Here is a 13,726-nt window from a genome sequence, read left to right as displayed (position 1 = left end):
GGTACAAAGTGTTTGTACTAAACTATGGCAGGGGTCCCAAATGGCTTGCAGGGACAGTAACAGGCAAGGAAGGAAACAGGCTACTGGTAGTGCAAATGGACAATGGCAAAACCTGCCGGAGGCATGTAGACCAAGTCAAAAGCAGATTTACCAACAACACTGCGGAACCAGAGGCAGACTACAATGTGGAACTCGCACCATAGACAGACAGACAGAGGGAACAACCTGAGGAAAGGGCAATCCCAACAGACAGCCCAGGCGAGTCAACAACAATCACACCAATCGAAACAGACAGCCCAGGCGAGATACGAGCAACCACACCCAAAAATAAAAACAGACACCAAGGCAAACAACTGAACCACAACTCAGACGCTCCACGCGAGAGCATAGACCACCTGAGAGACTGAACCTATAAAGACAGTAAGACCTTGGGGGAGGGTGATGTCATGTATCTTACATTATTATATATAACTGTATCCTAACATGCTATACATGACTGTAATAAGATATGACCTGTAACCACCAGCATACCTTACCATAAGGGGTGCACTTGCAAGAGACAGGTATATAAGGACAGGTCTCAGGCAAGTGCAGCATTCGAGAACTGTGAAATAAAGGTGCAGGTCCAGAGTGACCTTGACTTCACTACATGCCTCATGTGAATCTGTACTGAGGGGACAGGACTTTACAAGAGCAACATGTAAGGCATAGTGAGGCAGATGGAGTTAAATGCGGGGAAGGATGAGGTCATCCACTTTAGATCGGAAAAAGACAAGGAGCTGAGGAGAAGCAAAGGGATTTGAGTGTACATGTAAACAAATCACTAAAAGCTAGTGCACAGGTACAAAAAGCAATCAAAAAGGCTAATGGAACGTTGGCCTTCATCTCTCGGGGTTTGGAATACAAATGTGAGGAAGTGATGCTTCAGTTGTAGAAACTTGGCCAGACCCCATCTGGAATAGTGTGTTCAGTTCTAGGAAATGTATATTGGCCTTGGAGGGGATACAGCGCAGATTCACCAGAATTCAAGGGTTTAAAGGGTTAAATTATGAGGAAAGGTTGCCTAAACTTGGTTTGTTGTTCCTTGAGTTGTAGGGTGATCTAATCGATGTATTTAAAATGATTAAGGGATTTGATAGGGTAGATACAGATAAACTATTTCCTCTGATGCAGGAATCCAGAACAAAGAGAAATAATCTTAAAATTGGAGCTCGGCAATTTAGGAGTGAAATTAGGAGGCACTTTTTCCACAAAAAGGGTAGTGGTAATCTGGAACTGTCTCTCCAAAAGGCTGAGGATGCTGGGGCACAATTGAAATGTTCAAACCTGAGATCGACAGATTTTTGTCAGAAAAGGGTATCAAGGGACATGGAGCAAAGGCAGGTAAATGAAGTTTCGGTATCAATCAGCCATTTGGGGGGGTGGGGGGGAAGGGAGAGAGAGAGAGAGAGAGAGAGAGAGAGAGAGAGAGAGAGAGAGAGAGAGAGAGAGAGAGAGAGAGAGAGAGAGAGAGAGAGAGCTGAATGCTCCTATGTCTCAATGTAGGCTGATGTTACATTCCTTAGCTTGCAGAAGGAAAGCCCTGCCCAAACTGGGCTCATTCGTAAAACATCGGCTTAATCTTAACATTTTTTTCTGAGAACGTCTGAGAACCACCCAATCTGCCAGGATCTGGTTCCTTCCAATTTTCTGAGACTGTGCATAAAGTATGTGCTCTGGTAAGGTACCCTTATCTTTATTGGTCCAGAGTACAATCAAAATTACAATGGAGCAGTGGAAGAAATCTGCAAACTGTACTGTATGGATTGATTTTTCATTATGGGATACACATTAATCCTACCACCACTTCCTTCTGTATTTCCAACATTAAAAGCACACTCTAGAAAATTCATTTTACATCACGACTGAAGTGAAGCAAACCTGAATTTGTACAACTCCATTTCATGATACACTTTTACCCAGCACAATGTATGCAGCAAAACAATTTGTGCCCTTAAGCTGTTTGAACTTCTCCAATCAAATCAACAAGCATGGTGACATTCAATTTTCAGCAAACATCTTTGATGTACTTACTGTTGCTAGACTTGAGATCCCGATGGATAATAGGAACAATTGCTTCTTCGTGCAAGTAATTCATGCCCCTTGCAATCTGCACTGCCCAGTTGACAAGTATATGAGGGGGGATCTTCTTACCCGACAACACTCGATTTAAGGAGCCCCCACGGGCAAACTCCATGATCAAGCAGAGATTGGGTTCCTTCAGACAAACTCCTTGCAAGGCTATGATGTTGGGATGCTTCAACATAGCAAACAGTTTGGCTTCCTGCTTAACATTCTCAATGGTCTGGCTGATATCCTCGTCTGGGTCCTGCCGAGCTGCTTTAACAGCTACCTCCTCCAGTCTCCAAATGCCTCGGTAGACTTTGCCAAAGCCACCAATGCCAATAATCTCCTCCAGCTGTAGCTCATTAAAGTCCATTTCCAGAGGAGGAGGGTAGTCTTCTGTGCTCCTACCTTGCAACTTGTTGTAACATGGGGTACTGGTGACATAGTTGCTGGGAAAGATGCCAACTTGGTCATGGATTTTGCCTGTCCACCAGCCTTCATCTCCAGAGACCTTGGAATCCTAAACAGCCAACAGAGGAAGAAAAAATAATATATTTATTCCAGTTCATTTTATGAACCTGTTGTCCCTGACAGCACACGTTGTTTCTCCTCGTTTTGCTGATAGGGTTACATTTATTTGACTTCATACTGTCTTTCATATACTGCAGATAGCTACCCACTGATTCCATCTTCAATTCTATTAAATAAGTACACTCAATAGGCTTATCGACCACTCTTATGCTGTAATTTTTAAATATATTTTCCCACAAACACAATCCAATTATACGACAAAGAAAAGCATCTCTGTAGAAAAGCATCCTTGTAAAAGTAGCTATGTGTATTTGAACTTTGAACCTCAAAATCTTGTTCTCTCCTCTTTAAAAAACATTCTTGCAGCTTAACTTTGCCATTCTGATGGAAGGGCTCAGGTGTAGCATCAAACAAGTTTTTCTTTTGAAGATGCTGACTGACAAGTTGTGCATTTATAACATCTCCTGTTTGATACAATTCACACTTCATACAATTCATACTTAACCCCATTACGTGTTATTCATACTTTGCAGCTACCTGTTTTCTTCCTGTTCTCCAACTGTCTTTCTCTTTCCCTATTCTTAAACATATAGAAATTGTCTTGATAAATAATTCCAGGGACCCATCCAATCGAGACCAGCAGCCAATTACTGTTGACATGCTGTTAATTTACTCTTTGACTTGTTATAGCAAGGTTTGCTTAGACCAGAGTGACACTGGAATGGTTGAAATAAAAATTAAAATGTCTCAAATACCTCATAACCATAATGCAGGCTTCAGTATTACTTAAGCTTGGTCTTTGGAATGAACTCGAGGTTAATCTCGAGCAAAGAAGGACTAAGAATTATTCTAGACACTCCTTTGACCCAGATCATATAAATTACTAACAATCAAAAGAGAATATATACTAAGTGGCAGTGCACTGGGTTAAACTTTGTATGTTAGGCATAAAGTACAGACCCAATGTTAAGTAAGTTGAATCAACAGAAACTTAATTCAAAATGATGATCACCGTTATATCAGGGGGAGTGTTTGCTAGTGCTGTTGGGGAGGAGTTAAACTAATATGGCAGGGGGATGGGAATCAATGCAGGGCGACAGAGGGAAACAAAAAGGAGACAAAAGCAAAAGACAGAAAGGAGATGAGTAAAAGTGGAGGGCAGAGAAACCCAAGACAAAAAACAAAAAGGGCCACTGTACAGCAAAATTCTAAAAGGAAAAAGGGTGTTAAAAAAACAAGCCTGAAGGCTTTGTGTCTTAATGCAAGGAGTATCCGTAATAAGGTGGATGAATTAACTGTGCAAATAGATGTTAACAAATATGATGTGATTGGGATTACAGAGACGTGGCTCTAGGATGATCAGGGCTGGGAACTCAACATCCAGGGGTATTCAACATTCAGGAAGGATAGAATAAAAGGAAAATGAGGTGGTGTAGCATTGCTGGTTAAAGAAGAGATTAATGCAATAGTTAGAATGGACACTAGCTTGGATGATGTGGAATCTATATGAGTAGAACTGTAGAACACCAAAGGGCAAAAAACGTTAGTGGGAGTTGTGTACAGACCTCCAAACAGTAGTAGTGATGTTGGGGAGGGCATCAAACAGGAAATTAGGGGTGCATGCAATAAGGGTGCAGCAGTTATAATGGGTGACTTTAATATGCACATAGATTGGGCTAACCAAACTGGAAGCAATACGGTGGAGGAGGATTTCCTGGAGTGGATATGGGATGGTTTTCTAGACCAATATATCGAGGAACCAACTTGAGGGGAGGCCATCTTAGACTGGGTGTTGTGTAATGAGAGAGGATTAATTAGCAATACCGTTGTGTGAGTCTCTTGGGGAAGAGTGACCATAATATGGTGGAATTCTGCATTAGGATGGAGAATGAAACAGTTAATTCAGAGACCATGGTCCAGAACTTAAAGAAGGGTAACTCTGAAGGAATGAGGCGTGAATTAGCTATGATTGATTGGCGAATGATACTTAAGGGGTTGACTGTGGATGGGCAATGGCAGACATTTAGAGACCGCATGGATGAACTACAACAATTGTACATTCCTATCTGGCGTAAAAATAAAAAAGGGAAGGTGGATCAACCGTGGCTATCAAGGGAAATCAGGGATAGTATTAAAGCCAAGGAAGTGGCATACAAATTGGCCAGAAATAGCAATGAACCCGGAGACTGGGAGAAATTTAGAACTCAGCAGAGGAGGACAAAGGGTTTGATTAGGGCAGGGAAAATGGAGTACGAGAAGAAGCTTGCAGGGAATATTAAGACGGATTGCAAAAGTTTCTATAGATATGTAAAGAGAAAAAGGTTAGACAGAATCAGGGGAAGTCATAACGGGGAACAAATAAATGGCGGACCAATTGAACAAGTACTTTGGTTCGGTATTCACTAAGGAGGACACAAACAACCTTCCGGATATAAGAGGGGTCAGAGGGTCTAGTAAGGAGGAGGAACTGAGGGAAATCCTTATTAGTCGGGAAATTGTGTTGGGGAAATTAATGGGATTGAAGGCCGATAAATCCCCAGAGCCTGATGGACTGCATCCCAGAGTACTTAAGGAGGTGGCCTTGGAAATAGTGGATGCATTGACAGTCATTTTCCAGAATTCCATTGACTCTGGATCAGTTCCTATCGAGTGGAGGATAGCCAATGTAACCCCACTTTTTAAAAAAGGAGGGAGAGAGAAAACAGGGAATTATAGACCGGTAAGCCTGACATCAGTAGTGGGTAAGATGATGGAATCAATTATTAAGGATGTCATAGCAGCACATTTGGAAAGAGGTGACATGATAGGTCCAAGTCAACATGGATTTGTGAAAGGGAAATCATGTTTGACAAATCTTCTAGAATTTTTTGAGGATGTTTCCAGTAGAGTGGACAAGGGAGAACCAGTTGATGTGGTATATTTGAACTTTCAGAAGGCTTTCGACAGGGTCCCACACAGGGGATTGATGTGCAGGGTTGCAGCGCATGGGATTGAGAACTGGTTGTCAGACAGGAAGCAGGGAGTGGGAGTAAATGGGTGCTTTTCAGAATGGCAGGCGGTGACTGGTGGGGTGCGGCAGGGTTCTGTGCTGGGGCCCCAGCTGTTTGCACTGTACGTTAATGATTTGGACGAGGGGATTAGATGTGGTGTCTCCAGGTTTGCCGATGACGCTGGGTTGGGTGGCAGTGTGAGCTGCGAGGAGGATGCTATGAGGCGACTTGGATAGGTTGGGTGAGTCGGCAGGTGCATGGCGGATGAAGTGTGGTGTGGATGGGTGTGGGGTTGTCCACTTTGGTGGTAGAAGCAGAGAGACGGACTATTGTCTGAATGGTGACAGATTAGGAAAAGGGGAGGTGCAATGAGACCTGGGTGTCATGGTGCATCGGTCATTGGAGGTTGGCATGCAGGTGCAGCAGGCAGTTAGGAGGGCAAGTGGCATGTTGGCCTTCATGGCGAGGGGATTTGAGTACAGGGGCGGGGAGGTGTTGCTGCAGTTGTGCGGGGCGTTGGTGGGGCCGCGCCTGGAGTGTTGTGTGCAGTTTTGGTCTCCTAACCTGAGGAGGGACGTTCTTGCTATTGAGGGAGTGCAGCGAGGGTTCACCGGACTGATTCCCGGGATGGCGGGACTGACCCATCAAGAAAGACTGGATCAACTGGGCTTGTATTCACTGGAGTTCAGAAGAATGAGAGAGGACCTCAGAGAAACGTTTAAAATTCTGATGAGTTTAGACAGGTTAGATGCAGGAAGAATGTTCCCAATGTTGGGGAAGTCCAGAACCAGAGGTCACGGTCTAGGGATGGGGGGTGGGCCATTTGGGATCGGGATGGGGAGGAGCTTCTTCACCCGGAGGGTGGTGGACCTGTGGAGTTCTCTACCACAGAGAGTTGTTGAGGCCGATTCACCAAATATATTCAAAAGAGAGTTAGATGTAGTCCTTACTACTAAGGGGATCAAGGGGTATGGTGAGAAAGCAGGAATGGGGTACTGAAGTTGCATGTTCAGCCATGAACTCATTGAATGGCGGTGCAGGCTAGAAGGGCCGAATGGCCTACTCCTGCACCTATTTTCTATGTTTCTATCATATCAGAAAAAACATTATTCCTGGACCAACGTCAGTTACATTTTATACGTGTGTGGGGTGAGGGGGAAAGAGAAAGAGGGGAGGAGAAAAATGAGGGGATAAACTTATCAAGGCCAGGGAGGTCAGTATTGAAGAGTAGAACACACTTCTACTTCTGGCATCCAATCACAGTTTAACTTAAAGCACAGGCCAACATTCCCAACCACAGGTGAATTGTATCCCAGCATAATCGTTGCCTTAGTGCCACCTTTCATGTTCCACCTTAAGCAATGAGTGGCATTGGGCCGCTTTGAATGTGCAAGACATCACAGCCAAGCTCAGCCTTGTCCTCTCACGGAAATCCACACAAATGAAATTATTTTTACACGTGTTCAGGAACAATAACCCTGGACAATACATAATCCCTTGGTAGCCCTGGACCTTTTGTATTAACCTCACAGCTACAAGATTGAGATTGGCCACAAACAATGAGGTAAATTATTTTGCTCTTATTTCCATCCTTGGTTAGATTGGCTGATTTACAACAGACCTGCAATTCAAACTAAGACTCCATTTCTGTCTTCTGTTGATTCAACTTACTTTACATTGGGTCTGTTCCTTTTATGTCCAACACACAAAGTCTAATACAGGGTACTGTCGTGAGTGCATATTCCCATTTGATTATCAGGTCTCTTTGCCACAAACTGCATGTAACCATTCAGGCACTTGCCTGCTGAGAATTTTTAGACATGGATTAAATCAAGACTATTTGTCGTTGGCTCAGTGGTTTTTCCTGCGATCACGTTGCTTTTGCTTGAAATTTACTACGAGGCTCGCACAACATTCCTCCAGAGAATTTACAACACTAAAGGTGCGCCTTAGCAACGCATAGAACTATAAATTCACAATGTACAAGGCAGAGAAAATTGACAGAAAAATTACAGAATCCAATAGCTTAGCTTCAAATGGATCACTTCAAAAACATTGTTTGAATTGCTGTGAATAAATCATTGCACAGATGAGCATTTAATTGTCATACTACCATCGATTGGAAAACTAACCGTAGTGACCTCAGCAACTGACTAAATAAAATATGCGGACACTCTGCAGCAATAATAGGAAAGTTTTGCAGTTTTTACGTGTTTTAATCTAGTTCTATTTAGTGTTAAAGGCTGTGAAGGTGGTGAGTTGAGAGGTCATCTGGGAGTGAGAATCAAGGCTGCATTCTCATCTCATGGTCATGACAATGCCATAAACGAGAAGGCTTATTAGTCTGGCTTATTAGTCACCTGTGCCCCAAGAAAAGATCGGCGCACAGAACTCCATTTATTTTTATTTTAAAATATGCATTCAAACGCAACCAGTAAAATAATTACGTGTGAAGACCACACGTTATTTTATAAATTTCCACGAATCCCCAGCAAAAATGAACTTTTATCAGCACATCAGTAAAACTCAGCAACGAGCATGTCAATGGAAAACCACAAATGTTGGAAATCTAAAATAAAGCTAGAAAATACTCGAAGTGCACAACAAACCATCCGGCATCTGAAAGTGAAAGAGTTGTAACGTTTTGCATGCAGTCCTTCATCAAAAGTGATGATGGGTCACATCCAAAATGATGCTGAATACCTTGCTGTGCACTGACCCAACATTTTGCTTTTATTTCAAAAGTCAGCAACCATGCTGGTATCAGTCAGAAAGCAACAGGAAGTACCATCCAATGAGAAAGGTCAGATTTCTTTTGGGGGGTGCGGGGAGAGGAGAGGAGAGGCAAGGGTAAGAAAAAAGATTAAGGATAGATTGAGCTATAGATAGAACAGCACATATGCTGGAATACATTACACGACAATGACACAGTGACACACTTTACCACACAACAAAATAAGTGTTACATCCTTGAACCACACCCTGGCCGAGGGACTCGTCAATTTACCATACAGGTGCAATTTGTTGTGGGGAATGGAAATCGGGTTTATTCCCTTTCCAACAGTTTTATTTAGCAGCCAGCCAGCATCACAGCCGGCTTCCACAACTGGTCACCTGACTTAAACTGGAGCTCTGTGTTACACACACACATGCACACGGTATCAATCATGTTCAACGGTACAATGCACTCTCAGATAATGGTATAAGCACTCAAACATTAATCTTAAGAAAGTCAACCTACACTCTATATTTCGAGGCTGTCAAACTCTCAACCACCCTTCTCCATTTAATACGTGTGTAGGCACATTCCTTCATTCATTTACATGTGCTTTTCTTAGTTTGATTTCTGGGCTGTTTTGCTGATACAGCCCAAACAATGTATTACATGCTTGATACAGAGGGCATTCACAAGAAGTTAAACTAGGATTCTTAAAAAGGAAATACTATTAACTACCAGTGTTTACTACAGTCTGCATGTTTTGCAAGATCATGTATGACTGTCCATCCTTATTGCAGATATAAACCTACTTATTTATAGCAAACCTGCTTCATCAGTGCTTCATCAGTTTATTTTATTTTCTGTATATCCAGAACTCAGCTTCCTGGGCAGTTAATATCTTCTTTATTTATCATCACGAGTAATTTTTAGTATCCATCACCTGTTTAAAGACATGCGTTTTTCCAGAACAATTCTTTTCTCCTTGAGAATGTCTCCTCTTTTCATTTAGATGAAAGACCCAAAACAGACTTACTTCGTATGGCGCCTGCCTCATCTACTCTCACGCTAGAAAATAAGAAAACAGATAGGCTCAGTGATTAAAAGGGATCAGTAGCATTTGGGGGAAGAGAAATTTAAGTGCTCAACTGTGGAAGAATAGGCTATCATTTTCAAAAATATGTATAATGAAGCACAAGTTATGGAGTCAAGGGTTATGGGGAGCAGACAGGGAAGTGGAGTTGAGGCCAAGATCAGATCAGCCAAATGGTCTACTCCTGCTCCTATTTCTTATGTTATGAATGACCTTTACTTAACATAAATGGCACCAAAATATTGCAGGTGAAATCACCATACCTGATACTTAACAACAACAACTTGCAGTTATAGGTTTTAAGGAGCATCTTAAAGGAGGAGGTCAATAGGCAGGGAGGTTTAGGGAGGGAATTCTAGTGGATCTCCTCTGCACCCACTCTAAGGCCTTGACATTCTTCCTAATGTGTGGTGCCCACAATTGGACACAATACTCCAGCTAAGGTCTAACCAGTGAATGATAAAGGTTAGCATAACCTCCTTGTTTTTGTACTCTTTGCCTCTATTTATAAAGGATCCTGTATGTTTTTTTTCAAACAACCTTATCAACTTGTCCTGTCATCTTAAAAGACAAGTGTACATGAACTCCCAGATCTCTCTGTTCCCACACCCCCTTTTAAAATTGTTCCATTTAATCTATATTGCCTCTCCTCATGCTTCCTTCCAAATGCATTACTTCACACTGCTCTGTATTAAATTCCATCTGCTATATGTCTGCCCATTTTACCAAAGTCTATCTTTATCAAACACCTTCTGAAAGTCCATATACACATCAACCGCACTATCCTCATTAACCCTCTCCGTTACTTCATCAAAGAAGGATTATAGGCCTGGAGGAGGTTAGTAATAGGGAGGGGTGAGGCTATGGAGGGATTTGAACAAGAGGATGAGAATTTTAAACCGGGGATCAGGAGCCAATATAGGTCAGTGAGCATAACGGTGATAGGTGTATGGGACCTGCTGCAAGTTACGATACAAACAGCATCATTTTGGATGAGCTCAAGTTTACAGAGGATGGAAGATGGGAGACCAGCCAGGAGAACACGAATAGTCAAGTCGAGAGGTAATGAGGGCATGAATGATGGTTTTAGTAGCAGATGAGCTGAGGCAAGGGCAAAGACAAGTGATGTTATTGATGTGGAAGTAGGCAGTCTTGATGAAGAAGAGGAAATGGGATTGGAAGCTCTGCTCAAGTTCAAATAGGACATCAAGTCTCAGACAATAGTCAGGGGGCAGGGGGATGGATTTGGTGGCTAGGGAATGGAGTTTGCGACAGGGACCCAAGACAATGGCACCTGTCTTCCAAATATTTAATTGGAGGAAATGTCTACCCATTCAGTATTGGATATCAGGAAGCAGCATAATAAAACATAGAAAGAGGAGCAGTCGAGAGAGATGGTGGTGAGTAGAGCTGGGTGTCATCAATGTACATATGGAATCGGACATGTTTTTGGATGTTGCTGTCAAGGTACATTATATAGATGAGAAATAAGAGGAGACTAAAGATGGATCCTTGGCAGACTCCAAATGTAAGCGTGGGAGCAGGAAGAGAAGCCATTAGAGCAGATTCTCTGGCTACAACTCAATAGATAGGAATGGAACCAAGCGAGGGCAGTCCTACCCAGCTGGATAACGGAGAGGCGGTGGAGTAGGATGGTGCCGATAGTTGCATCCAAGGCTACAAACAGGTCAAGAAGGACGAGAAGAATAGTGCACCGCAGTTACAGTTACATAGGATGTAATTTGTGACTTTGATCAGTGCTATAGCAGAGGTGGAAACCTGATTGGAGGTGTGAAAACATGGACCTGTGGGAAAGATGGGCACTGATTGGAGAGGTGACATCACATTCAATGACTTGAGAGGAAAGGGAGGTTAGAGATGGTGGGGTAGTTTGCAAGGACAGAAGGGTCAAGGGTTTGATTTTTTTTGGTGGGTGGGGGGGGGGGGGAAAGGAGAGAGAGATGATGACAGCAGATTTGAAGGAGGGTGGGGAGGTAGTCCCAGAGGAGAGGGAATCACTTACAATAGAGAAACAATATTCTAACTATACTTGGGGGTGGTGGAAATGTGGGGGGGTGGAGTTGTTACAAAGTAAACCACATTCACTGCCATAGATGCCTATTCTGTCACCTTTGTGTGGCCAGTGTCATTTATCCATCAACACCACGCTGCCCGGCAATCAGTGCTTTCCTCTCTTCCCTCCCCTCCAGAAAGCAACGTTTTGTTCAGCCATGTTCAATTCACAAGTTCAATTAATGTCAATTTGCACTTGGAGTAAAGCTAGACGATATGGGGTTGTGATGGGGAATGTCTCTTCTCCAAATGTTTATGCTTCCCCTCCCCCCCCTCCTTAATCAAAATGGTCACATTCATTTTAAATGGCACTGTGGGGGTGGAGGGGGTCCTGCTGACTCCTGCGTTTTAAACACCTTTCCTACTTCTAGACGACTGGATTTCTTGTCGTTTGGGTCTCCACACACACACAATTGCTTAGGTTTGCAACTCCCTCGACCCTTGGCCAGACCCAATCAAGTGAAGGTGTAGGCAGCCTTGGCAAGAAGGGGAAGGGGCAGAAAGCCAGCCTACCTACCTTGGAGAGCACCTCCACCACGTCGCCCTGACGCAGGCTGAGCTCGTCCTCGGCGCTCGCCTCATAGTCGAAGACGGCCGTCCAGTACAGGTTGGCGGGTGGTGGTGGTTGCTGCTGCTCGTGCTCGTCCTCCTCCTCCTCCGGCTCCAGCTCCAGCTCCAGCTCCAGCTGTTGCCCGGCTTTCTGCGCCGCCCTGTCCCGCTCCTCAGCCTCGGCTTTCCCTGCCGCACCGCTGGACGAGCTGCAGGCGGCAGACGAAGGGGAGCGGATGAACATGGACCGCAGCTGTTCCATTGAGGGGCTGGGGAGGGGAGAAAGGGGCGGCGGCGGTCCCGCTCCTCCGCTCGCATCCGTCCCCACCTGCGGCTCAGCCTAACCTGGGGAGCGAGGGAGGGCGGTTGGGAAAAGGGGCGGCGTCTTCGCTAATCCCGCCCCCCCGCGCGTCCTCTCCGCCGATTGGCTCCACCACCTCCGTCACTCCAAAGCCGCTCCGGCCCGGATTGGCCGCGCCCCGCTGTCAATCAAGCGAGCGAGCACTCGCGGGGTGCCCGGGGTCGCGGGGCTCAGTCAGACCGCTGTACCGCCGCAATGTGCTGCTTGACAGTCTGATAGCCCCCGCTCGCTGCCTGGCTGGCTCCACACAGATGTTATCGAATTGGGGGGAAAAAATAGCGTGCAAATTCTCTTCTATCTCCCACCTCCCCTGGCTGTGCTGTGTGACTCGTCGTATATTAAACCGGTGGCAGAAGTCGCTGCCTTCAAATAAAAGACGGCTTGTGCAAAGCTGTCCCGATTTTTTTTGCAAAAGCACCGTGACCTCGGCCAGTTGCAGCGGCGATGGGAATGCGGTGCTCGGGTCGGGGTCCGGTATTGGCTCGGCGTGTGTCAGATGATTGTGCACTGTGTCGGGGCTGTGCTATCCTGTTTGCATTAACGCTTTGCAGGGCGGTATCGGACCTTGTCTCTCTTGCACCTTGTCGGTGCAATTAAATCCGAATGCGCACCACCGGTCAATGCCTGTGTTTCCGAGCCATCTTTGGGCATTGGATTTTGGTGTGTTTGTGATTTCGGTCACTTGGGAAGCCAAATAACCCCATGTGTAAATATGTAGATTATAGAGGAACATTTCACCCAGTTAGAAAATGCCCAGAGCAGCAAGGTGCCCTGTTAGATCTCAGCCTGGGCCATGGCAGGGGTATAGAGGAGAAACTACAACAAAGCCGACCATCTGAGGTTAACTAAAGTAAAATAATTAAGACTGCTTGCTGGGATTCCGAAATAAATAATGGAAACACACAGCAGTGTCCCTGCATCTGAAAGGCCAGAAGTAATTCTGCTGGTGTCTCGACCTCAAGGTTGATTTGTCTTTTTTTCTTTCAGATATTGAAAGGTCAACTGGGCTTAAATCTTTGTATGGTGAGGGTATGACCAGGTCTTTGTAACGGAATTGAGGGGATTTAACATTTTTAGTACCAAGAGTCATAAGTGAAGTAATCCAAACCAGACATCTGACATTTTAGTGGTCAAACCATAACTAGGACTGAAAGTCCAAAGATGGTTTTGTTATCACTAGTCCACCCTGTCACTTACTAGCTTTTAATTAAATTCAAAGGTGGAAAACCTTGCAGATAAAGCTATTTGACCGATAATATTTATAGACCTGTTTGCAATTTATATGCTTTGCTGAGTAATTGATCAGG

General features: G+C 44.4%; 1 protein-coding gene across 1 annotated transcript in view; it reads right to left on the bottom strand.

Annotated features, from left to right (window-relative positions):
- The window catches only part of map3k9 (mitogen-activated protein kinase kinase kinase 9), a 127,733-nt gene extending 115,359 nt beyond the window's left edge, over positions 1–12,374 (bottom strand). The window contains exons 1-2 of the mRNA XM_070877880.1: positions 12,027–12,374; positions 2,074–2,626 (exon numbers count right to left, since the gene is read on the bottom strand). Coding sequence (XP_070733981.1) covers positions 2,074–2,626; positions 12,027–12,320 — 847 coding nt within the window. The 5' untranslated portion in view covers positions 12,321–12,374. The remainder of the gene's footprint in view (positions 1–2,073; positions 2,627–12,026) is intronic.
- Positions 12,375–13,726: the final 1,352 nt, after the last annotated feature.

The sequence above is a fragment of the Pristiophorus japonicus genome, chromosome 4 (assembly GCF_044704955.1).
Source record: "Pristiophorus japonicus isolate sPriJap1 chromosome 4, sPriJap1.hap1, whole genome shotgun sequence".
Taxonomy (NCBI): domain Eukaryota; kingdom Metazoa; phylum Chordata; class Chondrichthyes; family Pristiophoridae; genus Pristiophorus; species Pristiophorus japonicus.
The sequence above is the reverse complement of the archived record's forward strand: the minus strand, read 5'-3'. Positions and strand labels throughout refer to the sequence as shown.